This window comes from Morchella sextelata, assembly GCF_020137385.1.
Source record: "Morchella sextelata strain SCLS chromosome Unknown scls_26, whole genome shotgun sequence".
In the NCBI taxonomy this organism is placed as follows: Eukaryota; Fungi; Ascomycota; class Pezizomycetes; order Pezizales; family Morchellaceae; genus Morchella; species Morchella sextelata.
In genome coordinates, this window is record NW_025408641.1 from 359,408 (window position 1) to 385,021 (window position 25,614).

At 47.9% G+C, this 25,614-nt stretch overlaps 7 protein-coding genes across 7 annotated transcripts; 1 reads left to right on the plus strand and 6 right to left on the minus strand.

Moving 5' to 3' along the window:
* Positions 1-1,331: 1,331 nt before the first annotated feature.
* H6S33_008357 (uncharacterized protein) lies at positions 1,332-1,666 on the minus strand (the record flags this gene model as incomplete). Its single annotated transcript, XM_044839990.1, has 1 exon — positions 1,332-1,666. A coding segment is annotated over one exon (335 nt), but the record flags the coding sequence as incomplete, so codon positions are not given.
* Positions 1,667-2,943: 1,277 nt separating this feature from the next.
* On the minus strand, positions 2,944-6,079 carry H6S33_008358 (uncharacterized protein; the record flags this gene model as incomplete). Its single annotated transcript, XM_044839991.1, has 3 exons — positions 2,944-5,579; positions 5,672-5,859; positions 6,006-6,079. 3 exons carry the CDS (start codon positions 6,077-6,079, stop codon positions 2,944-2,946), a joined length of 2,898 nt encoding a protein of 965 aa, XP_044687903.1.
* Positions 6,080-10,404: 4,325 nt separating this feature from the next.
* Positions 10,405-11,982, plus strand: H6S33_008359 (uncharacterized protein; the record flags this gene model as incomplete). Its single annotated transcript, XM_044839993.1, has 2 exons — positions 10,405-10,939; positions 11,021-11,982. The coding sequence occupies 2 exons, from the start codon at positions 10,405-10,407 to the stop codon at positions 11,980-11,982; spliced, it is 1,497 nt and encodes a 498-aa protein (XP_044687904.1).
* Positions 11,983-14,390: 2,408 nt separating this feature from the next.
* Positions 14,391-16,259, minus strand: H6S33_008360 (uncharacterized protein; the record flags this gene model as incomplete). Its single annotated transcript, XM_044839994.1, has 2 exons — positions 14,391-14,858; positions 14,934-16,259. 2 exons carry the CDS (start codon positions 16,257-16,259, stop codon positions 14,391-14,393), a joined length of 1,794 nt encoding a protein of 597 aa, XP_044687905.1.
* A 1,477-nt stretch (positions 16,260-17,736) lies between these two features.
* On the minus strand, positions 17,737-18,039 carry H6S33_008361 (uncharacterized protein; the record flags this gene model as incomplete). Its single annotated transcript, XM_044839995.1, has 1 exon — positions 17,737-18,039. The coding sequence occupies one exon, from the start codon at positions 18,037-18,039 to the stop codon at positions 17,737-17,739; it is 303 nt and encodes a 100-aa protein (XP_044687906.1).
* Positions 18,040-19,043: 1,004 nt separating this feature from the next.
* Positions 19,044-19,511, minus strand: H6S33_008362 (uncharacterized protein; the record flags this gene model as incomplete). Its single annotated transcript, XM_044839996.1, has 2 exons — positions 19,044-19,172; positions 19,299-19,511. 2 exons carry the CDS (start codon positions 19,509-19,511, stop codon positions 19,044-19,046), a joined length of 342 nt encoding a protein of 113 aa, XP_044687907.1.
* Positions 19,512-21,031: 1,520 nt separating this feature from the next.
* Positions 21,032-22,912, minus strand: H6S33_008363 (uncharacterized protein; the record flags this gene model as incomplete). Its single annotated transcript, XM_044839997.1, has 6 exons — positions 21,032-21,468; positions 21,550-22,146; positions 22,202-22,270; positions 22,345-22,438; positions 22,500-22,625; positions 22,700-22,912. 6 exons carry the CDS (start codon positions 22,910-22,912, stop codon positions 21,032-21,034), a joined length of 1,536 nt encoding a protein of 511 aa, XP_044687908.1.
* Positions 22,913-25,614: the final 2,702 nt, after the last annotated feature.

The following is a 25,614-nucleotide window of genomic DNA, read 5'->3' on the forward strand; positions in this document are numbered from 1 at the left end:
ATTTGTAGTATCGACAAGATCTTAAGAGATTTCGTGGTTACCAGAGTAAAAAGCACTAGCTCTGCGGCCCGGGATATATATTTTATTTTCTCAACATGCATTGTAAAGAAAAGAATGCGCATGCGCAATATTACATACGTTTAGTTGTGAAAAAAATGGCTGGAGTACGCCGTTTGATGCGGGGGTTTTGGAGGCTTACGCTTTCTACATGCACCCATACACACAGAAGATACATGTTGTGAGTAACAGGGCGATCGCGACGCCCGAATAGCTACTGCGGTATAGGAAATATAGACAATATATACAAAATTTCAACAACAATACAGTGATACTAGAACATCGACAGGCTAACTCTCAAGAATTAATATCTTGAACAGTGATCTGACGGACGTCACTATTCGTTCACGGCAAAGACAATCATAAATTCTGACCCTAAAACGGTGGTTTAGTCATACGTGCGCAAACAACAACGTGCGCATTGTTAGTTGTGCGATTAATTAGACGCTAACTGGGCGACTCGTAATCATGGTTCTAAAACGGAGATAACCCGAGATCTACATATCATTGCACGTGGTATACAGTCCTGAGATGTATGTAAATATCTATATCCATATAAACTAATTCACTCATGCTCAAAATTGGAAGATTAATGTTTCAAGGCCCAGGCACATGCAAGACATATCTAGGTTTCCCGATAATTTCGAGAGTGGGTTCCATTGATTTTGTATTTTAGAAGAGCCAGATGTTGTTTCTTTTTTCGAAGATATACCACAAGGCTAACTCTCATCCACCCCCTCCCCCGCCCAATGGCAGATCTCAAGACAACTAATGAATGAATGTATTTATTTCACATCGGTTTTGCAACTTTTCGTTCTTCTATCGCCCCTGTCGATTGTGAGACCATTTCGTGCCAGCTTAACGGGTTGAGTGGATCGCCAGATTCTAATAAAGTTAGATACGTGGAACAAAAAGGCAGAAAATTAACTCCAATGTTGATGGCATTGGGCTCGAGGGGAATCGAGGCCTAGCTAGGTTTCATACCTGAATGTGCGACGATAACACCAAGATCATTGCTTGCAGTTGAGAGAAAGTATTTTGACTGGTCACCAAGTGATATCTACAGATAAATTAGACGAGTTACTCAGGAAGAATTATATAGGGGACAGGATATCACTCACAATCCGAGCGCGAACAATGTCACCAGGCCTAAAGCTGGAAAGAATCTTGGCTTTATCTTTCAAGTAAGCTCGTACATCTTCCCTTCTGGATTCCCGATTATATTAGCTTTTGATGCTTACCTAGCTCATAGCTTACAGACGTTTGTAACAAACCTGATAATACCTTTAAACTCATCAGTGCAGACTACGTCGCCCACAACAAAAATAGCCAATGTAGCTTCAATGTGGGTTATCCTCGTCACCCTTCCCAAAATTATAGCTCCCAATTGTGGTAGAATCCCGTTTTTATTTGTGGAATCGGTACAAGGGAGAACAGACAAGATTTGTTCACGCCCTGAAGATGAGCTAGGGGATAGCTGCGGGATTCCAACGATAGATGCACATATTTCGCGATCAAAGATGTGCACGCCAGTGCCGGGAACATAACGACTTGATGAGGCCAATGGCTGACCTGGAGTAGCAGTTGGGGGAAGCCCCGAAATTGCCATTTAGAAGTTGCGTTTGATGATGGAGATGATATCGAAGAGAGGGTTCTTTGCACGTGGATTTAAGGTTTGTGCGACTTGGACCCTGAATGGACCCTGAATGGACCCTGAATGGACCCTGAACAGAGGCACATGCATATAGGTTCGGCTGCCAAGCCAAGGCTTATTTACAATGGAACCAGGTTTGGACATGGCTCGAATCACAACGGAAAGCTAGGTCGAACAAAGATTATTTATTCGCTCGAAGACAAAAAAACTTGCGATCATCAAATCGCGCTGCCCCAACTCCTACCCACAAACCATCCGTGACGGTAGAGTGGAGGAAACGGGTGTGGTATCTTCTACCGAAGGGGGATATCAAGCACACAACGGAACTAATAAGCAAAGAAAACAAACAATGCAGTATAGCAAGACATCTCCAGGGAGGGGTGTATGGGGAGGTAATCGGGGGTATTAACATAGTAAACAGGAAGTGAAGACAGAATAAAACACGCTAACTAGTAGGTAGATCTAGAGTTGTAAAAAGAATAATAAAAGAATAAACCCGAATCCACGGCAAAATGAAAAACAGCACCCCTGATATGGGCGCATCGCAGAGTGAATAAAGGAAAGGGGGAGGTAATTGCCCCAACCCTTCTAACCGCGAGCCCAAATGCCCAACGGCTCCTGCCTTATAACGAATCTTTAGATGATAATAAAAAAAGCCGGCACGATGGTGACAATGAGTATAACGAGAAGAACATGGCTGAAAGAGTGATAACGAAAGGGATACTAGATATTTTTTTTAGAAGGGGAAGCATTAAGTATCGTCTATAATATTCAGTTTCTTTTGCAGCCACAAGTATTGGCAATACAAGGTTGAAATTTATCGAGAAAAGACCGCAAAACTAAAACAGTGTATGTAAACGAATAACTTTGGATGCTACTCGGGCGTTCATTAAATGGTCGGATATCGTTGCAACCAAATCCCTACTAAGAATTCCGACCATTTAATAAACGCATGAGTAGAGAATGAGATGAAATGAAGAGTGGGCAAGCCATCTATGCAATGCAACCACGAATCACTCCCAATACTTCTTTCTGCTCATTGGCGTTCTGACAAGCACATTGCAGAGTCCCGCCTTCAAAGAGATGAAGCCTCACACTGTGGGGGAGTTCTTGCTCATCCATATCTGGTAAATCAACCGATCGAACCTCCGTAGATATGTGATATCTTTTAGTTTGTGGCGCATTCTGTTTCATACGTCAGAGGAATCTCAAATTAAAGGGAATAAAAGGAATTATACCTCATCTTCTGATAAAGACAAGAACAGCCAACCACTTGAATCTATCTTCAAACACCGCCGCCTCCATAACATGGTATCCGGAAGTTGAGCATTTATCCAACCAGCCAAGAGGTATGATTTTTTCGCAGGCTCGGCGGGGGCTACAGGAGCGGGGGCTTGCACATCTTCCTTAGATTTCTTGCCTGTTAAAGCCGCACTCATTTTCTGCAAAAATCCAGGACTCTTTGGTGACTTGGGGGTTGTCGGAGATTTCGACTTGGATCTAGATTTTTCCTTAGACGGCCCTGATCCCCCAGAGCTGGAAGAAGATCCACGCCTTTCCTTTTCTTTCTTACTCTTCTTCGAGCTGTTCGTGTATGTTGATGGCGGTCTTGGGGAGGTAGGTGTGGGTTTAGGGCTGGAGCTGGGTGTGGGAATCTTCTCGGGGAGATTTTCTAAGTCTCTTGAACTTGATGATCTAGATAAAATACCCCGACCCCTCTCGATGCTTTGGCCTCTGGAAGATGTTGTTGGAGGGGGCGCTACATCCACACTCCTGCTACGCAGAACTGGATCTTGTGGTGTTATATCCACGCTGGATCTCCGGCTGAAGCTATTGGGGCTTTTTAAGCTTTTAGCTGACTCGGGAGCCGGAATTGGAGCTGGAGGTGATTGGAATGATGGATGAGGAGTTCCTTGCTCGTCTCTGGTGATTTGAGTTGTGACTTGCAATTCGGGCCTGTTATTGCGTTCAATTATTTCCATCCTGGGAGCAGGACTTGATTTTGGCGGGCTTGATTTCGGAAGTGAAGGCGTTGATATAACTGATCGTAACGAGGACGTGAAACTCCCAGAGGAGTTCCCAAGAGTTGAGACAGAAGTGTTGGGAGTGGATGGACGCGATACCGATGATGTTGGCCGCAGAGGAGCAGGGGGATTAGACATCCTACGCAACGCGACTGGGACATGTACACTAGACGGACGGTTCGGGTGATACTGTGGAATCGGCGGTGTCGGGGAGCTGCCTCGGCTCACAGGGGGTGATTTCCCTGCTGCTGCGGCAGCTTTCTGAACTGACAACATCTCGAGCTGTCGAATCCGCTGTGCCACACCCCCACCCCCACCGCCTACAGCTTTTCTTGGTCCAGCTGCGGGAGCTGTCGGTTTCAAGAAAGGTGCAGAAACAGAACGGGCTGCCTCAGGAACAGGGGGCTCGTTTATGGGCTCGCTTTCAATTGGACGATCAGTTCTCTTGAGCACCTTTGGTGCCAAAGGATCTGGTGACGGGGGTTTGGTCGGGTGTGAGCGAGAACTGCTTTTAATCATGCTAGGGATAGGTTGCTGAATAGCTGTCATAGTTACGGGTCTAGAATCCGTCATGATGGAAATTTCGGTGTGATCGGATTCAGTGTCAACATCGGAATCGGGCTCGCCTCGAACCTTTGTACTTTCGGGTGATTGTAGTTCTACTGGTGATTCCGGTAGTTTATCATCCTGCTCCCTCAAGTCCTCTGTTGCATCTCCCGTTTCTGTCTGCTCGTTTACCCTATCCAGTGTTACCCCTTCATTCACCGCGTCTCCACGGGAACTTTCCTCGAGCACATCTACCCCCTCTTGTCCTCCGATAGCTTCGTTTGAATCTGGCTCGACTATCTTCTGGGATACAATCCCACTTTCCCCTTCCTCTCGGTCTTCATCCTCGTCAGTTTCTGCAATGGTGCTAATTTCGTCTGACTCCTTCATACCTTGGATCTCTAGGGCGGCTTCCTCATCCCGTCTCGATTGCTCTTTCAGTTCAGGTTGCATTGTTTTTCTCCTCAGCTGCAAAGCTCTCATCAACCTCTGCTTTTCAGGAGTAAGGGCAGGCTCTTGTGAGGGAACCGGCGAGAGTGATTTTGGTGAAGGAGGTGGTGAGTCCTCAATCTCAATTGAGAGAAATGAGATTGTATCTTGCTCTGATCGTAGAGATTCGTTGGACAAGGACCTATTCCTTGATTCTTTGGATTTTCTTGGAGGAATTTGAACAGATTTAGGAACCGAGACCACGGGTCGAATTTCCTGGTCGGGGCTAGGGAAGGCTTTCGGACGCTCACCAGAGGTATGAGGCCGTTTTACGGGCTCGACGTGGGGACGAGGTCCAAGTCGAACCTTTTCTCTAGGGGTGTATATGTACGGTCCGTATAAATCGGTTGAAGAAGGTCTGGGTGAGGTACCTGTTGACTTTCTTCTGGGTTCAAGTGAGTCTCTCGAAAAGGAGGCGCCTAGGGGGGACCCCAAGAGGTCCCTGTCCCCATCGAGAAAGACGGGTGAGCCAGGTCCGCCATCTGTTATTGACGAATCATGTGCGGTAATCACCACCGCCAAGCCTTGACTAGTCTTCCCTTTTCCATCGATCTCACCGAATGTCACCGGCGAACCAGCGCTCATTACAGCTGTAGGCGGCTCCTCCTCATCTGCAGATTCGGCAATATCCGTTAAACGACGCGCTCGAAGAGAACTATTCGAAGAAGATATCGAAGCAGTTGCAGTATGCGTCGAGCATGCTGACGTCAATGCATTGTCGCGTAGCTCTTTAGGAGTCGATATTGAGAATGTAGTGTCGTTTGGAATGAACCTTTCAGCAACGGATTGAAAATGTACCTGTGATCGAGCTGTGAAGATTAAGGAATGTTATTATTCCGTAAACGGAGAATGAGGTTTTTTTTTTGATTTTTTTTTTTTTTTAATCTTTGTAGCGACTCACCTTTCAAAACCCGCGAAGTTCCCTCCGGGATATACTTGATCAAGATATTTCGTCGCCTGAATCGAATAAATCCATACAGCGGCGAATCATCTGGCTCCTTCTCTGCTGCTTCTCGCATCTCCTCCGCTCCATTGATTCCCTGACACAGAAGCTCAACATCGTCTCGGGAGGTGTATTTAATCCAAAACCTACAAAGTGAGCACAATACCTGTCAGCAAAAGAGCTGTAGACGGGTTCCACCGAAGAGCATTTTCCCCCTCCATAGAGTGATTGACCATTATCAAGCCAGGGTTGAGAAAGGTATATATTGAAGAAGAAAAAACAGTTGACGTACCAGCTTCCAGGCTCTGCGCATGCTTTTGCAAATGCCTCTGTCAATTCAGGCGTATCCAATCCGTTGAGCGACATGATGCCGCTCTCTCTGGTATAGTAAAGCTACTGGATGGGCGATGGAACGAGCGGAATAGATGTATATAACTGTTTCCGTAGGTTGGTCGTAATAAGTCTATGCTTATGCTCCTGTTGCCTGGGATCACCTCAGGGGTAGAATTTGGTTGGTTTTGGCGTGCCCAAGTAGTAGCCACTACAACCACGGGAGGGGGTGGGGATTTCGTTTCGATAATATGTCAACAGGGAAGCCACCGCGGGCACACGATGTCGCGGAGGGGGAAGTGAGTGTATGTAAGAGCGAGCGAAGACAGGTGCCGAAGGAGATCTGACAAGGAGAATTTTCACAACAGTCTCTTCCGCCTAGCTGGCCGACGATGACCCTGTCACTTTTTTTTCCTCTCTCAATTGGCCGGAGAGAAGATTAGCCAGTACCTAAAAGGGGGACTTTCGGTACTGTGCAGAGACACGCGGGAACAGACAAAGCTTTGTGAGAGCTCCAGACTTACTCACAGTGAATTTCGGGGAGTAACAGACAGTCAAAAAGAGGGACAAAAAAGAAAAAAGGGATGAGGGATGATGGACGATGATGCTGATGAACCCCAGCGACACACTATCTACAACATTCAGACTACTGTTTGGATACCTATTCCGAACGGCTGGGAACAGTCAGGGATGCCAAACAGGAACAAAATGCGAAGGAGATGCCTGAACCTGATCGGGTGGGGGGTGGTAGAAGACCTTTTGGCGAGGTGCAGCAGACGCAGGGCGGCAAGCCTGCACCGCACAAAACCCAACCGCTACCTGCAGCACCACCCGAGCAGCGAACTATCTACCGTACCTGACTTGCACTTTGATCATTTGCACCTCTAATATCTGACGACGGCTGTCTAATAAAACATTAGCATTCACGATTTTTAGATCGAAAGTAGCAGATACCATCTTATCAATAGGATTGCCTTTATCATCAGTTAAATTTGGGCCCATCACGGTCCACCAGCTTTGGCGAATCCCACTCAGACGTTCCATTAGCTCTTGAGCCTCTCTGGTTAATAAAATCGCCTCTCGTGGCCCCCCGGTTTCTTGGCAGGTGCCCCTAACTTCTAAGTAAAGCCTCCGGTGCACCACCGCACAGTCCTCGCTTCTCTCGGGGGGTCTTGTGAATTGTTCTAATACCAATAAATCACATTTCTTACAGAGCCATTTTCCACACATCACCATTCACATATCAAACGGTGCTGCAGTCTACATGTGTAGCGCTGTTTCTCCACCACAAAATAAAACAAGACATACATAATAATGTACTGTCACTGCCATCCTATGGTCCATAGTCAGCTTCTAGAAAAAAAAATATTAACGTCTAATCACTGTCTCACAAGCAATTTGAAATCGGGTTGTCGGTGTCGGGGATAGGTTGGAGTGCGTTGACGTGATATTATTACATGGGAATATCAAGCGCACCAACCGGACATCACCCGAGCGTTGTAGCGACCAAACAATGTCAAACATTGTAAATCATTGAAGCTTAAGTGAACAGTTAACAATAGGATAGGAGACGTTCCTGAAGATCGCCATGGGGAATGTCGCTCAAGTGCCGCTTTAAATTTCTTTCTGAAATTTTTTGCATGTCAGGTAAGAGAAATCACGTTTCTTTACTCAACCAAGAATACAATCACCGGACTAATCACTAAGTGAATGCAGTAATTTATCATGAAGATGGCGGAGAACCTACTTATAACCTTCCGTTTTGATATAACGCCCCCGTTGCCTAAGCTATAACTAATGCACGGCGACGATGAATCCCATGAAAAAAGCTATTTTTTTCTCTTCTGCTCTGACCTGTCACAAGAACTCCAAAGATGATGTTAAAGTAGTCTGGAGATGGGCAATCGAATATTCTAGATCTGGGTGTTGCCCGATAACTAGATTCCAAGGAGCTAAAATTGCACCGTAAAAATTTCGGAGATGAAAACTTCAGTAGTTGTACTACATAGCAGTTACTAGAAAATTCAAAACAGTAAGTTTCAGCCGCCGGTGGTAGTCCCATCATAGGACGCGGTTATCGATGACGGGCTGCCGCCGTACGACCGTATCGTGGGAAAAAACAAGTCGACTTCTCTCAATTGCAAATTTTCCTGGACCTGCATATAGTACCTGATATATATTGCATGAAGAGTTTGTTTCTTTTCATTTGCAATACCATGCCTTGCAATAATGCACGTGTTGCCCCCTGCATAGAAGCGCTAAAGTTGAGTAGTATCGATTGATATGGACTTCCGGCTAATAAGCACGTCTTCACTGTACTAGGTATGTATCAATCGAATGAAAGGAAAACGCCTCCTAGAAAAGGCCATGAATACGTGGTACATGTAGTGATGGATTAGAATATATATCGTATGATTTTCTGAGTAGTTCCACAGGGCGTTCTACTACCTAGTACTCGCAGCAGGTAACAAGTACCCGAAAATGCACGTCCTAATCTGCAATTTCCATTGGAGTAGAAGTCAAAAATACACCAAAAACTTGCAGCTGCATATTCGGGTACTTCATGCCTGTCGCGAGTAGGTAGTATTGCAGAGTATGTACCTAGCGTCTAGAGTGTATGGTCTCTGGATTCAGTCATTAATCGAACGAATCGAATAATCACCTCGGCTGCAGTGGGCTGCGACTCCTTCAGACAGGCAGCTCGCTTAACATCAGATAAAGGCGAGGCACAGCCCCCAAGCAGGCAGGCTTCATCCGGTAACTGTTTTCCCCCGAAGTTTTTTTGGTCCGCACGTGGCGAGAACAAAACACATGTATGTAAACCCTGACTGCAGCTGCTGCACTCCGCAATATGTGGGTTCCGACTCGATATGGCTCCGATAGTATATATCCTCAAGATGCAAAAGTTAAAGGGGGGCTTGTTATAAGCATAGTCGGATGTGTGTACCGAGCTAGTCTCGTACCCAGCCCGTTACTTGTGATATAAAAGCCCGAAATGTGATATCGAGGTCAGAATAAACCTTAATTTTGATGTCGGAAGCTAAAAAAAGTTTATTTTTTGTATGTAAATGAGTCCGACAGCCACCTCGACAGCCACCCCGACAGCCGACACTCCATATAAAAAGAACTCACCCAAGTCGGGGAGATATAGCACCAGCCCGTCCTCTGGAAGCATGGAAGTAGAGGGGTTGGGGACGAGCCTAGTACCGAGCCTGTCACTTCAACTACAAGTCACTTACATGTTAGCGTGCACGCGCTACTTGAGGAGCAGACATGTGGAGTTGAGCTACGATACCGGTTGAATTTCCATCTCACGAGTTTCCCACGAGTGAAGGACCTGGGCGCAGCCTTGCCCTCGTGAGTAGTGCGCACCTTCAAGGTAGTTGGTATGGGACATGCCCCAGTATCCCCTAAACCCCAAAAGTTCGACGGATTTGGGTTTTCGCCTTATCATCCGGACGCGGATAGAGAGATGAACAGTTTTTTTTTCTTTTTTTTTTTTTCAGCCTTGCCGTTCACCGCGGCAGAGATTTCTCGATACATAAAGCAAACATCGAATGATGACGAAAGGACGGTTGTAGTTATTACGGTTGACTGCATATCAGTAGGCAGATTCATAGCGGCCGGCAAGGCGGGGGTTACATACATCATAACCTTGACAGAAACGTCTTTAGAATCAAGCTTCTATCGCTTCGCTGATTGAGAGGCACAGATGAAACCAGTTGGACGTTATCGGTTTGACCACTTGCATGGCGGTGCCATGTAGGTGTGTTCCATGCCGTTCTTATCTACATGTACATGTATGTATCTGAAACGTGTATTGCCATGGTCATGGCTCATGATGGGTCACTCGGCTGGGCTCCTTGTCAGTGTGCAGCGCGGGGTGCGGGGTGTAGTCAATCAGGGCTGACGAGACACCGGGGGAGATCCGGGAGATCTGCACTCTCCATTAGATTCGTAAGCTGATATTTGACGGTTTCGGCCTGCGATTGTTGCTATATCGGCATCCTGAGTGAGGACTTGACTTACCTATGTTGTAATTAATTCTCAAAAACAATATGTAAGAAATTGTTGGCAATATAACTCCTCCCGGGGAAATTAAGTTCTTCTTGCGAGTCCAGTCTTAATATATTCCTTGATATTGATATACTGCTATATATTGCTATGTCTTTAAGTGGCATATATCTCCTCAGTAGTATTTTTCCCTCTTTTCCCGGATCAAGACCCCAAGCGCGGACCGCATCGATTTTAATGTTTCGCTTTTGTGTGCACCTTCCCTGCATAATCGGTTGCGTGTCAACATGTCAACTTTTGAGATATCACTTTGCATCCCGATTCCCGACTTGCAATTCCATCCAACAATGTCATCAACAACGCCCCCTACTACCCCTCTTAGCATCTCATCCAAGCCCTCCCGCCTCGATTCCCCTGCCCGAATAGCACTGGCAATCAAACTTCTTCAAAATAAGCCACCATCCCTTTCTATCAGAGAATTCATTGTTCTGCTCCGCTCGCACACTTCCTCGGGAGAACGGGCTCTAAATCCGGCTTCAGAGCAACGGCATATCAAGGCTTGCAAGCTCTGGCGGGAAAGATCCGAGGCGAACGCCGGCAGGATTCATGAGCTGCAAGCGAAGGTCAACGAACTAACAGAGAAGATTGCTGCTTTGTCGAAGGCGAACGAATCTGATTCTCTTAAGGGCTGTAGGCCACCACTTGCGTCACACGACGCAGGCTTGGTAAAGAGAAAGGGAAAGGCGGTAAATAAGAGGAAAAGCGTACCTGCAGGAAATGTTGCGAAACCCGTGGAAAATCAATCTGGGACAAGCAAGATACTGCAAGATCCATCGTGGAATATTCTTCCCGAAGGAGGGGATTTTGTGCGGTTTTCTGGATGTAAGTGTTTGCCCTGTGCATGACCAACTGCATGATATGTTTGTTCCTGCATGCATCATCTAACCCCTATCCTTATGGAAGCGGCAATTTCTAAACTCATATCGTCGCTGTATCTATTGCAATTTGCTAGAGAGCCGCACTTAGTGCCTATATCTATCGAGCAAACATCACAGGCTCTGTATGACGTGGTACAAGATTTCATCGACGGCAAACTTACAAAAGCAATCTCCCCAGCTGCAGCCGAGCTCACATGTGGGACCAAAGAGTCACACGAGATTGAAGATATTTCAAATATTGTCGGAAAGACCTGTGCCAAGGCCATTTCGTCTTTAGGTTATTTAATTGAGGAGGGAGGCAAAGTAATCAAGTCTAGAAACAAAGAGTTTCTAGCCTCTGGGATTGGCAGTGTTATCCAAATGCTCGTCAGAATCCTTTCGCTAATCTATAAGACTACCCGAAGGCTTTTATCTGAGGCATTATACCCAACAGACAAACCGGCGACAAGAGACATCCGTTTAGAACTAACAACTATTCTGGTTCGGCTCCTAAAGACTCTGAGCGCGGGGGAAGCGTATCAGAGAGATATACTAGAAGGATTATTCTATCGTTTCTTAGAAATAATAAATGGTATTTTATCACAATCACATCTGTCCTACTTGGATGAAGACAACGAGGATATGAAGGTCCAGAGGCTTGCAGTAGAGGAGACATCCTGGTATTTCTTGAGAATATTTCAGGCGGCACTAAAGGTTAAAGACCACACCATAGAGCCGGAGGAAAGAAAACTAGAGAGACAGGCGATGGAGAGATTGAAGTTCATCTTGATCGACGGAATCTTTGGCGGAACAAGTAATGTGGTTGCAAGGGAAGATGGGGGAGAAAGAAAAGAGAAGGTGAAACGAAAAAAAGATGACCAAGAAGGGTTTTGGGAGAGTTTAGAAACCAAACAACCCGGTAAGAATATTATGGTAACTGATTCGCCATTTTCGAACGCTTTATGGGAATTGTTGGGGTTTGATATGCTAGCTGAACAAGTGGGATAAGGTGAAAGCACATGGGTGATAGTTATGGTTGGAACTGTTCTGATAAAATCTTTATTGAGAAGATATAGCGCTCTATATCATACTTCATTGTCAAAAGATGATATAATTACACGACTCTATTTCTACAACTGCTTACTGAAATGGCGATTGGGCTAGTGCTTCACCAACCATCACTCGACTTACCGATCATGGATCGAGTGATTCTTCATGAAACAATCCGTATAATAATAATAATCTCTCATACTCGCATGCAACCTTTCAGTTATGGCGACGTTCAAGGGATTACCGCTGTCCTCATTTGAGCAAGTGACTGGGGAAAACTTCCAAAACCCGGCCCGACCGGCAAGATGGGTATACCGGGGGTGGGGGACACGGGATTCGGGAACGAAACAATCCGTAATGATGATGACTGATAATTTATTATTGAAAAAGGTCTAAAATGACACAGTTTTCAATATACGTGCTCTGCACTAACACATGATGTAAAATGACAGGCGAGGAAAAAAAAAAAAAAAAAAGAACAGAACAGAAGGTTCCACAAAAGGTACTGCAGCGACTTATTGATTAGTGTGCGCTACTACCCCCACCCCTGGTTCGAACCCAGGACCTTGTATCCTGGATAAACACTCGGTGTCTAACCCGACGAGCAGTCTAACCACTAGACCACCCGCCCATGGTGGGTGCTGCACTGGAAGTGATACTTGATCTTGGAGGTGTGCCAAGATGAAGTAGAGCCCCTAACCCTTTGATGTCAATGCTCAGCCATGATCCATACAGTATCAGAAATGGGGGTAAAACTGATACCGCATCGGTACGAGTATGAGTGGCCCTCGTGTACTTTCAATTCTATCATCTTTTACGTTTGGTTTATTTTTATTTTTATTTTTATTTTTCTTGAATTTCTTTCTTTCATTTCTTCTCTTCTTTTGCTTTATTCTCTTAATTTGTTCTCAGGTATTCAATTAGTTTCGACTTTTCTCTCATATTTATTTTCTTATACTAGTTTATTATTTCGTCTCATGTCTTTCATCTGTTTCATCTCTTTAATTTTTCTTACTCACTTATTTATACAGAAAACTCTTTTTTCCGCAATATTTTTCAATGAGGTTCCTAGCTCTACTAGTATTTCATATCTATTTGTTTATCTATCTATTCTCTTTTTTCCTTATTAATGCATCACTTTGCACCACATACCCTAGCTGTTGCTAGTATTTCTATCCGGATGCTCTTCACCATATCCTGTTAATTCTGTAGATCACTCATATCATCATGAGGTTCCCAAGATTAGCTAGCACTTGGGTTGCGTTCTAGTATAAGTACTCGTGTTGTATTCTACTGCTTTGTGGTCCCTTCTGTTTCAGCGCTCCGTCTCTCTCTCTGTTACGAGACGCAATCCTATTTCAAGCCAAAATTCCTTCCAAACGCGATGCATGCTTAGATCCCCATGCGCTCTACAACACAGCATCCAGCCACTCGCGCCAAAACACCGCCTCGACCAGAAACCTCGCCCCCGACCGGACCAATCCATTGGTCTCGAAGCACAATGGATTGCGTGAGAACACGGGTTTGCAAAATTACTGCATCGATCGATATGATATGCATGAGGACTATCGAGTCTAAGTTACACATGCACTTTTTTTCAACTCAGGATCAATCGCCAAAACGTGCCATGACCAAAACGGACACAAGTCACTATCGAATCGCCAAGCCTCCCTCAAACCCATATGCATGCCGTATCACAGCCCATCACTCGACCACCCCAATCCCTTAAATTCGGGCTCTGGGGTTATATACCCAAGCGCCTACCTACCAAGCATAAAAAACTTAGGTTAGCACTCCCCATAGCCAGAAGCATACACAAAGCCGAAGGGGGGCGGGCGGGTAGCCAGTCTAGTTTTCCGGTAAATCCGATCATTGGCTCTCTCTCTCCCCTCCCCTGGCCATGCATCTATGTAACCACACGAGGAGAGCCCCAATAAGCTCCAGAAAATGACAAAAAAGTGCTTTCTGGGGATACCTCACCCTGAGCTGTCAATCTACCACGACGTCGTCTTCGAGGCATTGCGAAACAGAAATAAAAGAGAAGAAAGAGGAAAAGGAAAAAGAGGGCTTATAGACTACTTGTAACTACATTTACACCTACATTTAGCTGGCCTAGTCATGTAGACTGTAACTACATTGGTTAAGGTCGGACCGGACCAGTGGATGAGAAGCCATGATCAGCGTCACAACCTATTAATTCTAGCAGTATACATGATGCAGTATCACTACGAGAAGCGAAAAGAGGAGGAAGAAAAAACTACTATTCACCACCACGTTATGCATGGTATCATTACCCACCCCCCTCTAAACTATCCCAAAACAAAAAAACAAAAACACAACAAAAGAAAAAGCGACAAAACCCCCATCTAAACCCTCACCACCTCCACCCTCACCCTCTCAAACACCCTATGCCCCCTCACCTCCCCTCCCTCCCCCTCTCCCCCCGCCCCAGCGCCCACCCACAACCGCACCCAGTTCCCCGCCGCCTTTCTCCTACTCGCCGCCCCAGAATTCAGCACCACCACGCCCCCAACCACTTTCGCCGTCGGCGCCAACACACTCGGCAGCACCAACACATCCGGACGACACGCATTGATAAAGTCCGCCAGCCTGCAATACGGCACATCCATATTCACGCCCTCCGCCGGCGGGAACAGCGGGTAATAGTTACGCTGGGCCATGAGTGACCGCGACAGCCGCGCGATAGGGTGTGGCTCCGACGGGTTGCGCCGGCACTCGGCCGACGACAGGTGCAGGAGGATGTCGGGCGTGGACACGGCGAAGACCACCTCGTTGAGCGAGAAGGTGGCGGGGTTGGGGAGCAGCTTCACGTTCTGTCCATCTGCGTTAGTTTGGTGCGTCACAGGGCATCACTCGAGGGGAAGAGGGGGGAGGGGAGGGCGGCATACAGTGGGCAGCTCGAGAAAGCGCTTCTTGAACTTGTCCTGCGGATACGCGACGTGCGTGCTGATGGCGTCGGTGACGGCCGGCACAAGGATCACCATGCTGTTCTCAATCTTTTGGATCTTTGTACTCACGCGCTCGCGGAAGAGGTCGGCGATTGGCCCACCTCGCTCGCGCTCCACCTCAAAATCGCCGGCCTTGACGAGCGGGTGCTCAGAGTCTATGAACGGGCCTGTGAGGATCACGACGTCGGGGCGCTCGCGCGCCGCTCGCTCGCAGAGCTCGTCGAGGGCTTCGAAGTCCAGATTGTCCTCTGTCGTGTATGGGCCAGACGCCACCACGACGGACAGCGGGGCGCCAGCCAGGCGCGAGGCAGACTCGGCCAGTGTCTCGGCGGTGGACGCGGGGAGCGGCGGCGGCGGGATGTCGAGGATCTCCGTGACGGCAAAGTAGGCGCCGCTGGCATTGACGCCGCGCACGGCCACAATCTGGCCGGGGAAGAAGGAGAAGCTGTTGACGGCGTCGAGCTTCAGCGGGACTCTCGCACCGGCACCCATTCTCCGCGAGGCCTCGAGGAGGACGGACGCGGGGTTGAGTTTGCCGTCGAGGAAGTCCGACACGATGCGGCCGACGGCAACGACCTCCGCCGGCGACGCCGTCGACGGGTTCCCAAACTGCTCGTCGGCGAGCCCGTGGTGCTCCTGCACCACCGTCATCATGTCGTCGATGCGTTCGTCCACCACCTCCGACGCCTCCGTCAGCTTCTGGTGCATTGTGCGGAACCCAAACCGCTTGATATCCATATTCGCCACCAGCCGCACGCGCGCCTCCCACCCGCCCTCCGCCCCCGCCTGCGGCATCGCCGGCTGCGGAAGGTGCTCATTCAGCACCTCCACCACCTCCCCCGCATTCGTCCTCGCCGCAAACACTGACGGCGCCCCCCCCTTCACGGGGGCGCCACTGGGCCCCCGCGACGCCTTCACAGGCGTCCCGTACCCCTTGTCAGACTTGCGCTTGACGCTGGGGGTCAGCCCGTCCATCATCCAGTCTGCACCGCCTGCGGGTGCGGGCTTCCGGCGCGCGGGGGTCTGGTGCTGCTGGGTGCGGCTGCGGGCGCGCACATCCTTCTCGAGCTGTTCGCGCACGTCTTTGCGGAAGGCGGCGACGGTGTCGGGGGTGGGCCGCGTGTCGGGGCCCATCTTCATGCAGTAGGACTCCCACTTGTAGAAGAGCTCCTCGGCGCTGATGTTGTGGAGGCGCAGCATGGAGTGCAGCTCGGGGGCGACGTCGGCAGGGAGGGGGCCGAAGTAGGATGTGAGGTCTTCATCCATTGCTGTAGATATATGGTCTTTGTGGGTTCGTGATATATGTGTAGGTTCTGTATCGTGAGGTATCGTGAGGTATCGTGAGGTTGTGGGCGGAGGTGAGGATTGAGCGATTGCGGGCGTGGAGGTTTGAGTTGGGGGAGACGTGTTCGGGGGTGCCGCAAATTGGTTTCGACGCGCTTGGTGCAACGCGTAAAGCCCTGGGGCAGACGATAACAAACGCAGGTCTGCAAATAGAGAGACACAGCTAGAACTCGCTCAGTTTCAGCAGAATACCACGGAATCGAGGCAAAAGTAGTTTTGGGGTTTCTAGGAAGGACATAATGGCTGCTTCACTGCAAGCGGTGGCTGTTGACAAACCCTAACCCTAGATACACGCGGTATCCGGACATGCATGCAGGAATTATTTCGGATCGAGACGAGATTGCTGAGGAGGCCCCTAATCTGCAATGTAAGAAAAGAGAGTATCAACCATATCTAGTGGGCAGTGGGCTTAGATGTTTGAACTCACAGGATGTTGACGTTTCCAGGCTATTGGTGAAGTATGAACTTCGAGGCCTCTCTCTCTATCGGAAGTCTTGCTCGATGCAGGATGAAGATGATGATGATGATGAGGATGATGACGATGATGATGATGATTCAATCAAGTAGCCGCCACAGCGTAGTTTTATAGGCTCCCTGAAACGACAGAACACATATGCTTGACCGAGTCCAGCCACGTAACCGTCGACTAACCTGCCAGGTCGACATGTATGTAACGTTCCTGGCGTCAACTGACGAGTGACAGCCTGTGATTGAACTGGCATCTACTACATGTATTTTACAAAAGAGTATAGATTGGAAAGGTATGGGGGGGACGGGGGGGAGGGGGGACAGCTACATGCATGTAATGAACGTACGAGAAGCTAAAAAGAACAAAAAGTCTTGCTGAAGAATACGCTGTTCAGGGTGGTGAGTGCCATTTATTGCACGTAACGCCAGTATAGACTCCCACCCCTCGGGGTTGAATCCATGACCTACTGATGGTCATGGGGGCTCAACCCGCTCGGTGTCCTCCGTTGACGAGGCGTCTACCAATAGACAACGCTCACCCGCACAATTGACAGAGGCCGGGAAGTAATACTTAAGGGAGGGCGACAACACCTAACCCTGTAATCACAAGACGTCTTCCTGAGCTCCCCGGGTGATTGGTACTGATACTACAAGTGCCATAGGAAAGGTGGTTTATATGGAGATGCGGTATTCGGTCAACCAGGACACATACCACTGCCAAGCGCATATTGCCTAATATATAGGACGTAACGGAGGTGAACAGTAGGCATTCTCTATTCCAAACACATTTACATAAATAAATAAAACCCAAAACGCCCAATACGCCCCTCCAGAAAAAAGGCTCTCCCACAAAGAACTCCCTCACAAAGAACTCCCCCTTCCCCCCCAGAAAAAAACCACCAGAAAAAGAAAGAAAACCCACCCCCCGCCATCAAGCCCCCCACCTTGCCTCCTCCTCCCACCCCACCACCAGCCACCTTCTCCCCCCCAACCTCCTCACCGCCGTCTCCCCACTCCTCAGCCTCTCCTTCCCGCGCTGCTGCTGCCGCCGCCGCTCCTTGTTATACTGGTGCTCGTAGTACGGCACATGCGCCTTCTCCTCCACCAGCACCCCCTCCTGTAGCTCTAATAACGCACGCGACGATGAAGACGAGGGGGTATGCCGATAGTAGTAATACGGATGCGGCGGCGTCGGCGCGCGCGCAGTGGGGCATTGGAGGATGCGGAAGTACATCTTCTTCTTCGCAGAGTAAAAGCTTGAGTTCTTTCGGAGTATATATAACGCTTGTAGAGAATGGGTGGTCATGGGCCGTATCAAACGGGTAAGCTAGAGATGGGTTGTTATATATACCCTCATGTATAGTACCCCTACTTTAAATAGAAAGCAACCCTCCACGCCAGGAACCATAACCCCAACCCAAAACCCAAGGCATGAGCCCGCCCGCATCGTACCGTACCGTGCGTGCCCCCTCAGCCCCCATGTTCTCGGGGCCGGGGACGAATCGAATCGCTTATCGCTACCGAGTGATCGTCGATGACGCACAATGGCGGCGGGGGTGGGTGAGGGGGGGAGGTATCACTGCATCCGAGGTACCTACATGTACTTGATTGTTTCAACCTAGTGCCTGGCTGCTGCTGTCGTACCTGTGCTCTTGCTGGGCGTATGGGGGGCTGTGGCGCCGGTGGGGTGGGTATGTGGCTGGCTACGCCGCATGCCACGTTATGCGCCGTATGGGATCGGCGCGACGGGCTTGGTGTATCCTTGTAGGTTGCGGCCCGGCTCGGGGGCGCGGGGTGGATGCTACGGGATACTTGTGGTATGTGGCGTGGAGGGTGGAGGGTGGAGGGGTCTACTACATGTGCTTGGGCGGTGGTGTCTGTGTTGTGCCATAGACGCAGGTTTTGAGTTTTTTAAAACTACATGTACATACCAGCTGGTCTCATTTTGCAAATCTATGCCACAGGTAGCGGCACCGACAGTACAGCCAGAACATAGAGTTTAGAGTTTAGAGTTTAGAGTTTAGCATTTATTCGCGCTGATCCAGCTAGCTGCTGCACAAATCCCTGTAACAAATCATTGACACACAGAACGCTAACCACCACTTGCACCATCTCAGCCTAGCTGGCTCGTTAGTTGGGTTTATCCACTACATGTACGTATACTGTGTGACTACACGTACATATAGCTATCACTCCACTACACCTCCACTACGCATCCAGTCCCTCTCCCTTGAGCCCCTACACGGACACCCTCAGCACCACTTTCTTCACCACTTCCCTCTTGACAATCGCCCCCACCTCTCCCCTCTTAGTCTCCTCCTCATCCTCTTTCTGCTCCCCCGCCTCTGCCGGAGTATCCGTTAAACTCTACCGAAAAGCACTCGTTAGCAACAACTCTAACTCGATCCAAACCCAACCCAAGCCCAGCCCAGCCCAGCCCAGCCCAACCCAACCAATCAACCAATCAACCAAAAAGAAAAGGAAAATACGCACCTCCCGCAAACCCTCAAATATCACCACTGTCTCCTTCGTATTTCTCCGCATCCCATTAACCCTAGCCTCCAACTTTTCAATGACCTTAATCGCAGCATTGAGATTTGCGCGCCGTTGCTGTCTGGTGTGACGTAGCGAAGGAGAAGGAGGAGGAGGAGATGGGGGTGAAAAGGGAGGGTCGTATTTAGTTTGGGTGCACATCATGGGCGACATTGTGGTTGACGGTATTGTGTGTAGGTTTATATGGTGTGTGGAATTTGATGTTTGGATTTGGTGTGCACGTGCAGCTGATGTGCGCAGTTTCAACGTACCGAACTGTGCGTAGTAGAGAGATTACTTTCCGAAACCCGACCAAGCGGCACCATAGAATGGGCCGGGCGCCTGTAAATGGCCAAGTCACCACCACCACCACTGGACACTCTATCGCTTCCTCACTCCTTCACCGCCTCCCTCAAAAAACCCGCAAAAGCACCACCGGCATCCACCCATGGCCACATCGTTTAATCTACCTGCGCCCACTCCCCACGACCACCTTGGCCTAGAGCCATAACCATAGACGCACACATCCCAACGGCCCTCAATCGCAAGAGGGAAAAAAAAAAAAAAAAAAAAAAACGGCCACACCTAGGTCTAAGTCTAGGCTGTGCGTTACGCTAGGGAAATTCGGATCATGGGTTATCACTCGATCGATGGTACATCACACACACACACACACACACCCCGCAGTTATGACTGCATGTACCACCAATTGGATCCGGCCGCCCACCACTAAACAAAACCAACCGGCACGTCGTGCGCGCGCCCTGACCAACGTGCGGTATAGTCTCCCAGGCGGAGAGAAAGAGAGAAAGAATGAGTTTGTAGGTTTGCTGTGGTCCGTTCCATATGTATCCGGCGCTGCTGGTTGGTGGGCTGTTTCTGTTTATCGTGTATATATTACTTCCCGCGCGCGTTATATAAGCTGCGGGCTTGGCGTGCGCGTGGACGAGTGATATCTCATGACTCCTCTCTACAATCACAGGTGAGTGTGCGAGGCCTCGACGGTGATGTGCATTATAGCAGCACCCGTGGTTAGGTGTAGGTTAGAGGCTATCGCTTTGTCTGGTCATCGTCCATCCATAGTCGAGCTCTAGGAATCGATTTAGGTGTGAGATCAATGGGTTGATATTCTGCAGGCAAAAGTCACCACCATTTGGTGGACACTAGCGTTTTTCGCCATATTACGAATTAAGGGTATACGTAACGATGCATGGGTTTTGTCTCAGCTGCAAGACTCAACACCACTTTAGATAAGGAAAGATTTGTTGAGACATATTGACAGAATAAGTATATATGGCGCTCAGCCACAATTACAAAAGCGATAAAAATCTAACGATATTAGCTGCTATTACCGTCGCACCTCGCTATGCCGGATGCCAAGAACCAGACAATTTCCATACGGGATAGCAAATCGATTTCGCAGCAAGAGGATTAAAATCCCAGAGGATTTCGTACGGGAGAGCAAGGAATCCGAGATATTGAGATCCGGGATAGTGAGGTGCGACTGTATACCATAGCAGGGTACTCTGCCCTGAGCGGGCCCTTGTTTCTCCCACCAACCCTTGGGGCTCATATCACTTTCTCTTCACAATAATATATGTGGTAAATTTAAACCTTCTTAACAAAAGAAATTACAATTGTACAAGTCCAAAAATAAACCAAAGAAGCCACCCCCCACCCCCGCCTCTAGTTCATCACAAAAAGTCCCAATTGGGCACATCTACCCTCTCCTTCATCATCAAGGTTCCCGCTGTATTCATCATCCTTGCGTCCCCCAACACCATATCCTCTGGCCTACCCTTACCCTCAGGATACTTGAAGTCATACTTCATCAATACCCTGATCAGCAGCAGCTGCATCTTGTTAGCCACAAAGAACCTCCCGGGGCAAGCGTGGGCCCCGTATCCAAAATTGATCTCCGTAGGGGAGGTGGACACGAATAAGTGCTTGTTGACTTCACCCGTCTGCTGTCGCATCTTGTAGAAGCGGAATCCGTCAAACTCCTCCGGGTTCTGATGGTATGTCGAGTCGAAATGGGCAGAAACCGCGGATGTTGCGAGCATGGAGCCTGCGGGGATGTGGGTCCCATCTGAGAGGTCAAAAGACTGCATGGCTTTTCGGGTGAAGGAGGCTTTGCACTAGGTCAGCTACTAATCTACTATAACTACTACACTGAATGGAAAATCAGGAAAAAAAAAAAAAAACTACTCACTCAAAACGGCGTTGAACCGGTGAGATTCCTTCATGAAGCTATCCACCTTCATCATCTTCGCCAGCGTTGATTTCTTCAGCTGCCCGCCATCCTCCGTAACGGCCTGTATAATCTCCTCCCGTAGTGGTTCAATATACTCCGGTCGTGCGGCCAAATCATATATCATGCCAACCAGTGTATTCGTCGGTATGTAGATCACCGACAACTGCAGGGCCAGGTGGAAATCGACCAGATCATCTACGTTCTGCCACTTGGGATCCGCACTGGATATCATCCAATCAAACCCATCCTCAACCTTCGGCTTACCTGCCTCTCTATCTGCTAGTCGCTGCTTGTAAGTTGGGCCCAGAATCTTTCGCGACTCCATTCTTTGGCGGCGGACCCTACGCTGGAATGGTAACAGGTAGGCTGCGAGGGGTCGGATAAAGCTGGGGAAGAGAAACATGGAGAATGCGTTGCTGAAGACGTCTGTCGAAAATCCAATAGAGATGCGGAGCCAGTCCTCGTTGCGGCAGATTTCCTCACCAACGAAAAGGCGAGATGAAATGCGGGCGACAATACGAGTCATAGTCGAATGAAGGGGTACGGCTTTCCATTCTGTTGCAGGTGTCAGCTGGGTCATAAGACCTATTATTACCTACGAGTAATTTACCTTCGGCTGACCCAATCTCAACTTGAAATGCGTATTTGGATTCATCAAGTATTGGGGGAATAAGTTTTGCTGTGGCGCTTTAGAGTTAGCTTCAAGCTCATACACGCTATTGCTACATACCAAAATTAAATCAAAGGGCATACCAAGATTAGATGTAAGGTGTGCTCTAGTCAACATCTGATGAGGAGTATTATCTTCCTCTAGGGAATATAGCCCAACTTTCTTTAGATTCATAACCTGTTAATGATGTTAATATACCATTGCTTACTTTAACCACACAGTCTCAATATAATCTCACATCATAAATAGCAGCATTAAAACTCAGTTTGGAATTTGGATAGTTCCTCAGCTCCTTCACAAACTTTGGCGGAACTATAACCCTAGTTCCTGCGGGGGTCGGTACCTGGAACGGTGTATTTGGGAACTAAGAACCAATCTAGTCAATTATATGTATCCTGGTACATATTTGCATAATTTACCTTGGCATAAAATACTTACTTTGCAGTATCCTTCATCCAACATACTTCTAGCATATTTCACGAACTTCAAACATCCATAACATAGGCTCAAAAAATCCGATGACCAAGTCCCTGCGAATGGAAGCTTTGCCTTGGATCTCGTCGCCTGCTCGACAAAGAAGAAAACAGATAATCCGAGTAAAACCGGGACTGAAATCGGGTACGCCTCGAGGAGTTCAGAAAGTACCCCCATTTTTATGTGTGTAAAGGTGCGGTGGAGTGAGTTGCAGAATAAATCCCTCTCGCGGAGGCAGCTGGACTGATTTATATAATTATACAAACTGTAACCTACATGCAGTGACTTTTATTCTCTTAGGAATAGACGACTTCTCTAGCCACTCGGACTTACAACGTTGATCTTCTCCTCTCTACGTTAACTCTGTCCGAGTGAGGTGGGTGTCCGAATAGCCGCCAGGGAAACCACCTACGTAGACTACACTATTAATTGAGGAATGAGTCTCAAGACTAACGAACCGAACTGGACTGAAAACATTGGGATCCGGGTTAATTGTCAAATGCTCATGAGTTCGCTGCCCACAACTGGAGGAACATCTGGAGCCAATTCCTAAAATGGAAACACCGACTGGAGAGAGGAGACAGCGAGACGCAAAGCGGAGCTGAAAATGGGGTGGGGTAACCTGAGGGAAGAATAGACGACTTCTCATAAGCAATATGGCTGGGGACACCTTGAACCAGAGTGGTTTCGGGAGTCAACTTCAACCGCTAATGAATTTCCCCAACCACACTCTAATTTATTTTTCTCTCTGTTATTCAATCGTTCTTATTCTCCTCTACAATATGACAGAGCTTGATTAATTCTATCTTTCGTTGTGGTGGTGCTATGAATTTTCTAAAAGTTGGACTTTTGGTGGGGGACCCAAGCAATGTCGCACCCATAATTCCCTATTCGGGCCAGATTAATTACCCAGTTAGGAAAGCTATAGTCCAAATTGAGTAGAAGTTCCTCCTCTGAGAGCGCCAAGGGATAATCTTGGCAAATTACTTGTAGTAAAATTATTAAATAATTACCCGATTGGGAAATTGATCGCCAGAAACCAATGTCGCGACACTCCGGTTCAAGGTGTCCCCAGCCATAGAGCGTGTTCTATTGCAATAGCGGGTGGTTCTTAGATAGATCGGGTTCCCATAAGCAAGTGAGATTTTCTTAGTTCCCTGTTCTAGCTGGAGGGGGGAGGTGGGGATGCTCAAAGTTCTATCCAAGCGAATAAGAAATGTTCTATCCCATAGACCCTCTCCTCAAATATGGTGCTCTATCACATCTTTTAGACACTCGGGTTCTATTTGATAGAACGACAAATCAGGTCTATTGGGCGATAGAACGCGCTCTATTGCTCATGGGAAGTCGTCTAATAACACTGGAGATAGAATAAGGAAGAGGATAAATTGTTTACGGAAAGGACAGTGACTTTTGAACTGTATTATCAGATTTCTATTTTATTTTCTACTGTTATATCCCCATTTCCATGTCTTGGTATGTCAGATATTGTCATAGCCTCCGGGCTGCACACAATTAATGAATTACTTATCAATCAATCAATCACCCAAAACCGGAGGTTTCCTCCCATTGTAACAGCCCGATGCGCTACTACCACAGCTGAATCGCACTTGTTGAGTCTAGCTCAATCCGACAGACCAAAAGCGTAACTTTTGACCGTCTTGACCAATGGGTAAGTGGTATTCCAACCTAGCTACAGTCCGATTCGTTATTGATCCTGATCATGATCATGAGATTCTGCGATTTTCCACGTATGTACCTGCATTCAAACCATACGTGGTGCCGGTGTGTCATGGTTTATTTGCACCTCATCGGTACCATGCACCGTGGCCGTCTTCTAGACCTCGTCTCGCGTTTGGGGGGTATGCCGAAGATGGAGAATGCCGAATTGTACTAGAACTCAACGTTGCAGTACTAACTACTTGCGTTGCCGGTCAATACATGTAAGTATTATCCCAATTGGTAACCTTTCAGCCCACCAAACTTGAGACCCTATAAAACCACAACCAATAGCTAAAGCCAAGGGTATTAAGGTCATAGTCGTGTTTATGCTCAAAAGTAATTATCTCCTTCTTTAATTATCATGGTTATGGTGGTGGTTGGTGGGCCTAAGAAAATGGTGAGGCTGATTGTTGCTATCGCGAGAGACAAACCACAAGTACCTAGAATACCTGTTTTTCTCACCCAAATAATCCTTGTTCGGCATTCTCCATCTTCGGCATACGTACCCCCAAACGCGAGTCTACTTGGAGCAGTCGACAGAGTAATTGTTGCTGCTCCTGCAGTGGTGCTCGTAACCATATATAGTATTTTCTGGGACAATGGCGAAACTTGTTGAATGGCGAATGGCCAACCATAGTTGATATCCAGCCAGGGCAAATTGCAAAGGGGTCGGTGCACTTTTGTTGACATTTTTTGGTTTTGACTGGTCAATTTGCCCAAAAACAAAAAATCGCTGGGTTGAAAAGCCGGAGTTCTTTTAACAGTACTAGCTGGATGAATCGGCACTAGGTCTGTTGAAATCTCTGAAATTTAAAAAAAAACCACGTCATACCAAATTTTGTTGTTCTGGCTCGATCCCAGCTTTTCAAACGACCTTTCTGCTGGATATTTGGAAAGCCAAGATGGAGTTGGAAATACCTTTTTGTCGGCCAACCAATAAAATCATTTCTAACTCTGGCTCTAGCCCGGGCCGTTTCTGGCTTAGTCTAACTACACCATTAGAGAACAAATCTTCAAATGAGTGTATATAAAGGGGAAAGAATGTCTGTCATCAAGGCTTTTCTGGGTTCTTTACCATATATTTAATTTTCGCTGCCTCACTGCGACTTTTTTATCTTAAAGGTGGATATTTTACTTTCAAACACTGCAGCTGCCCA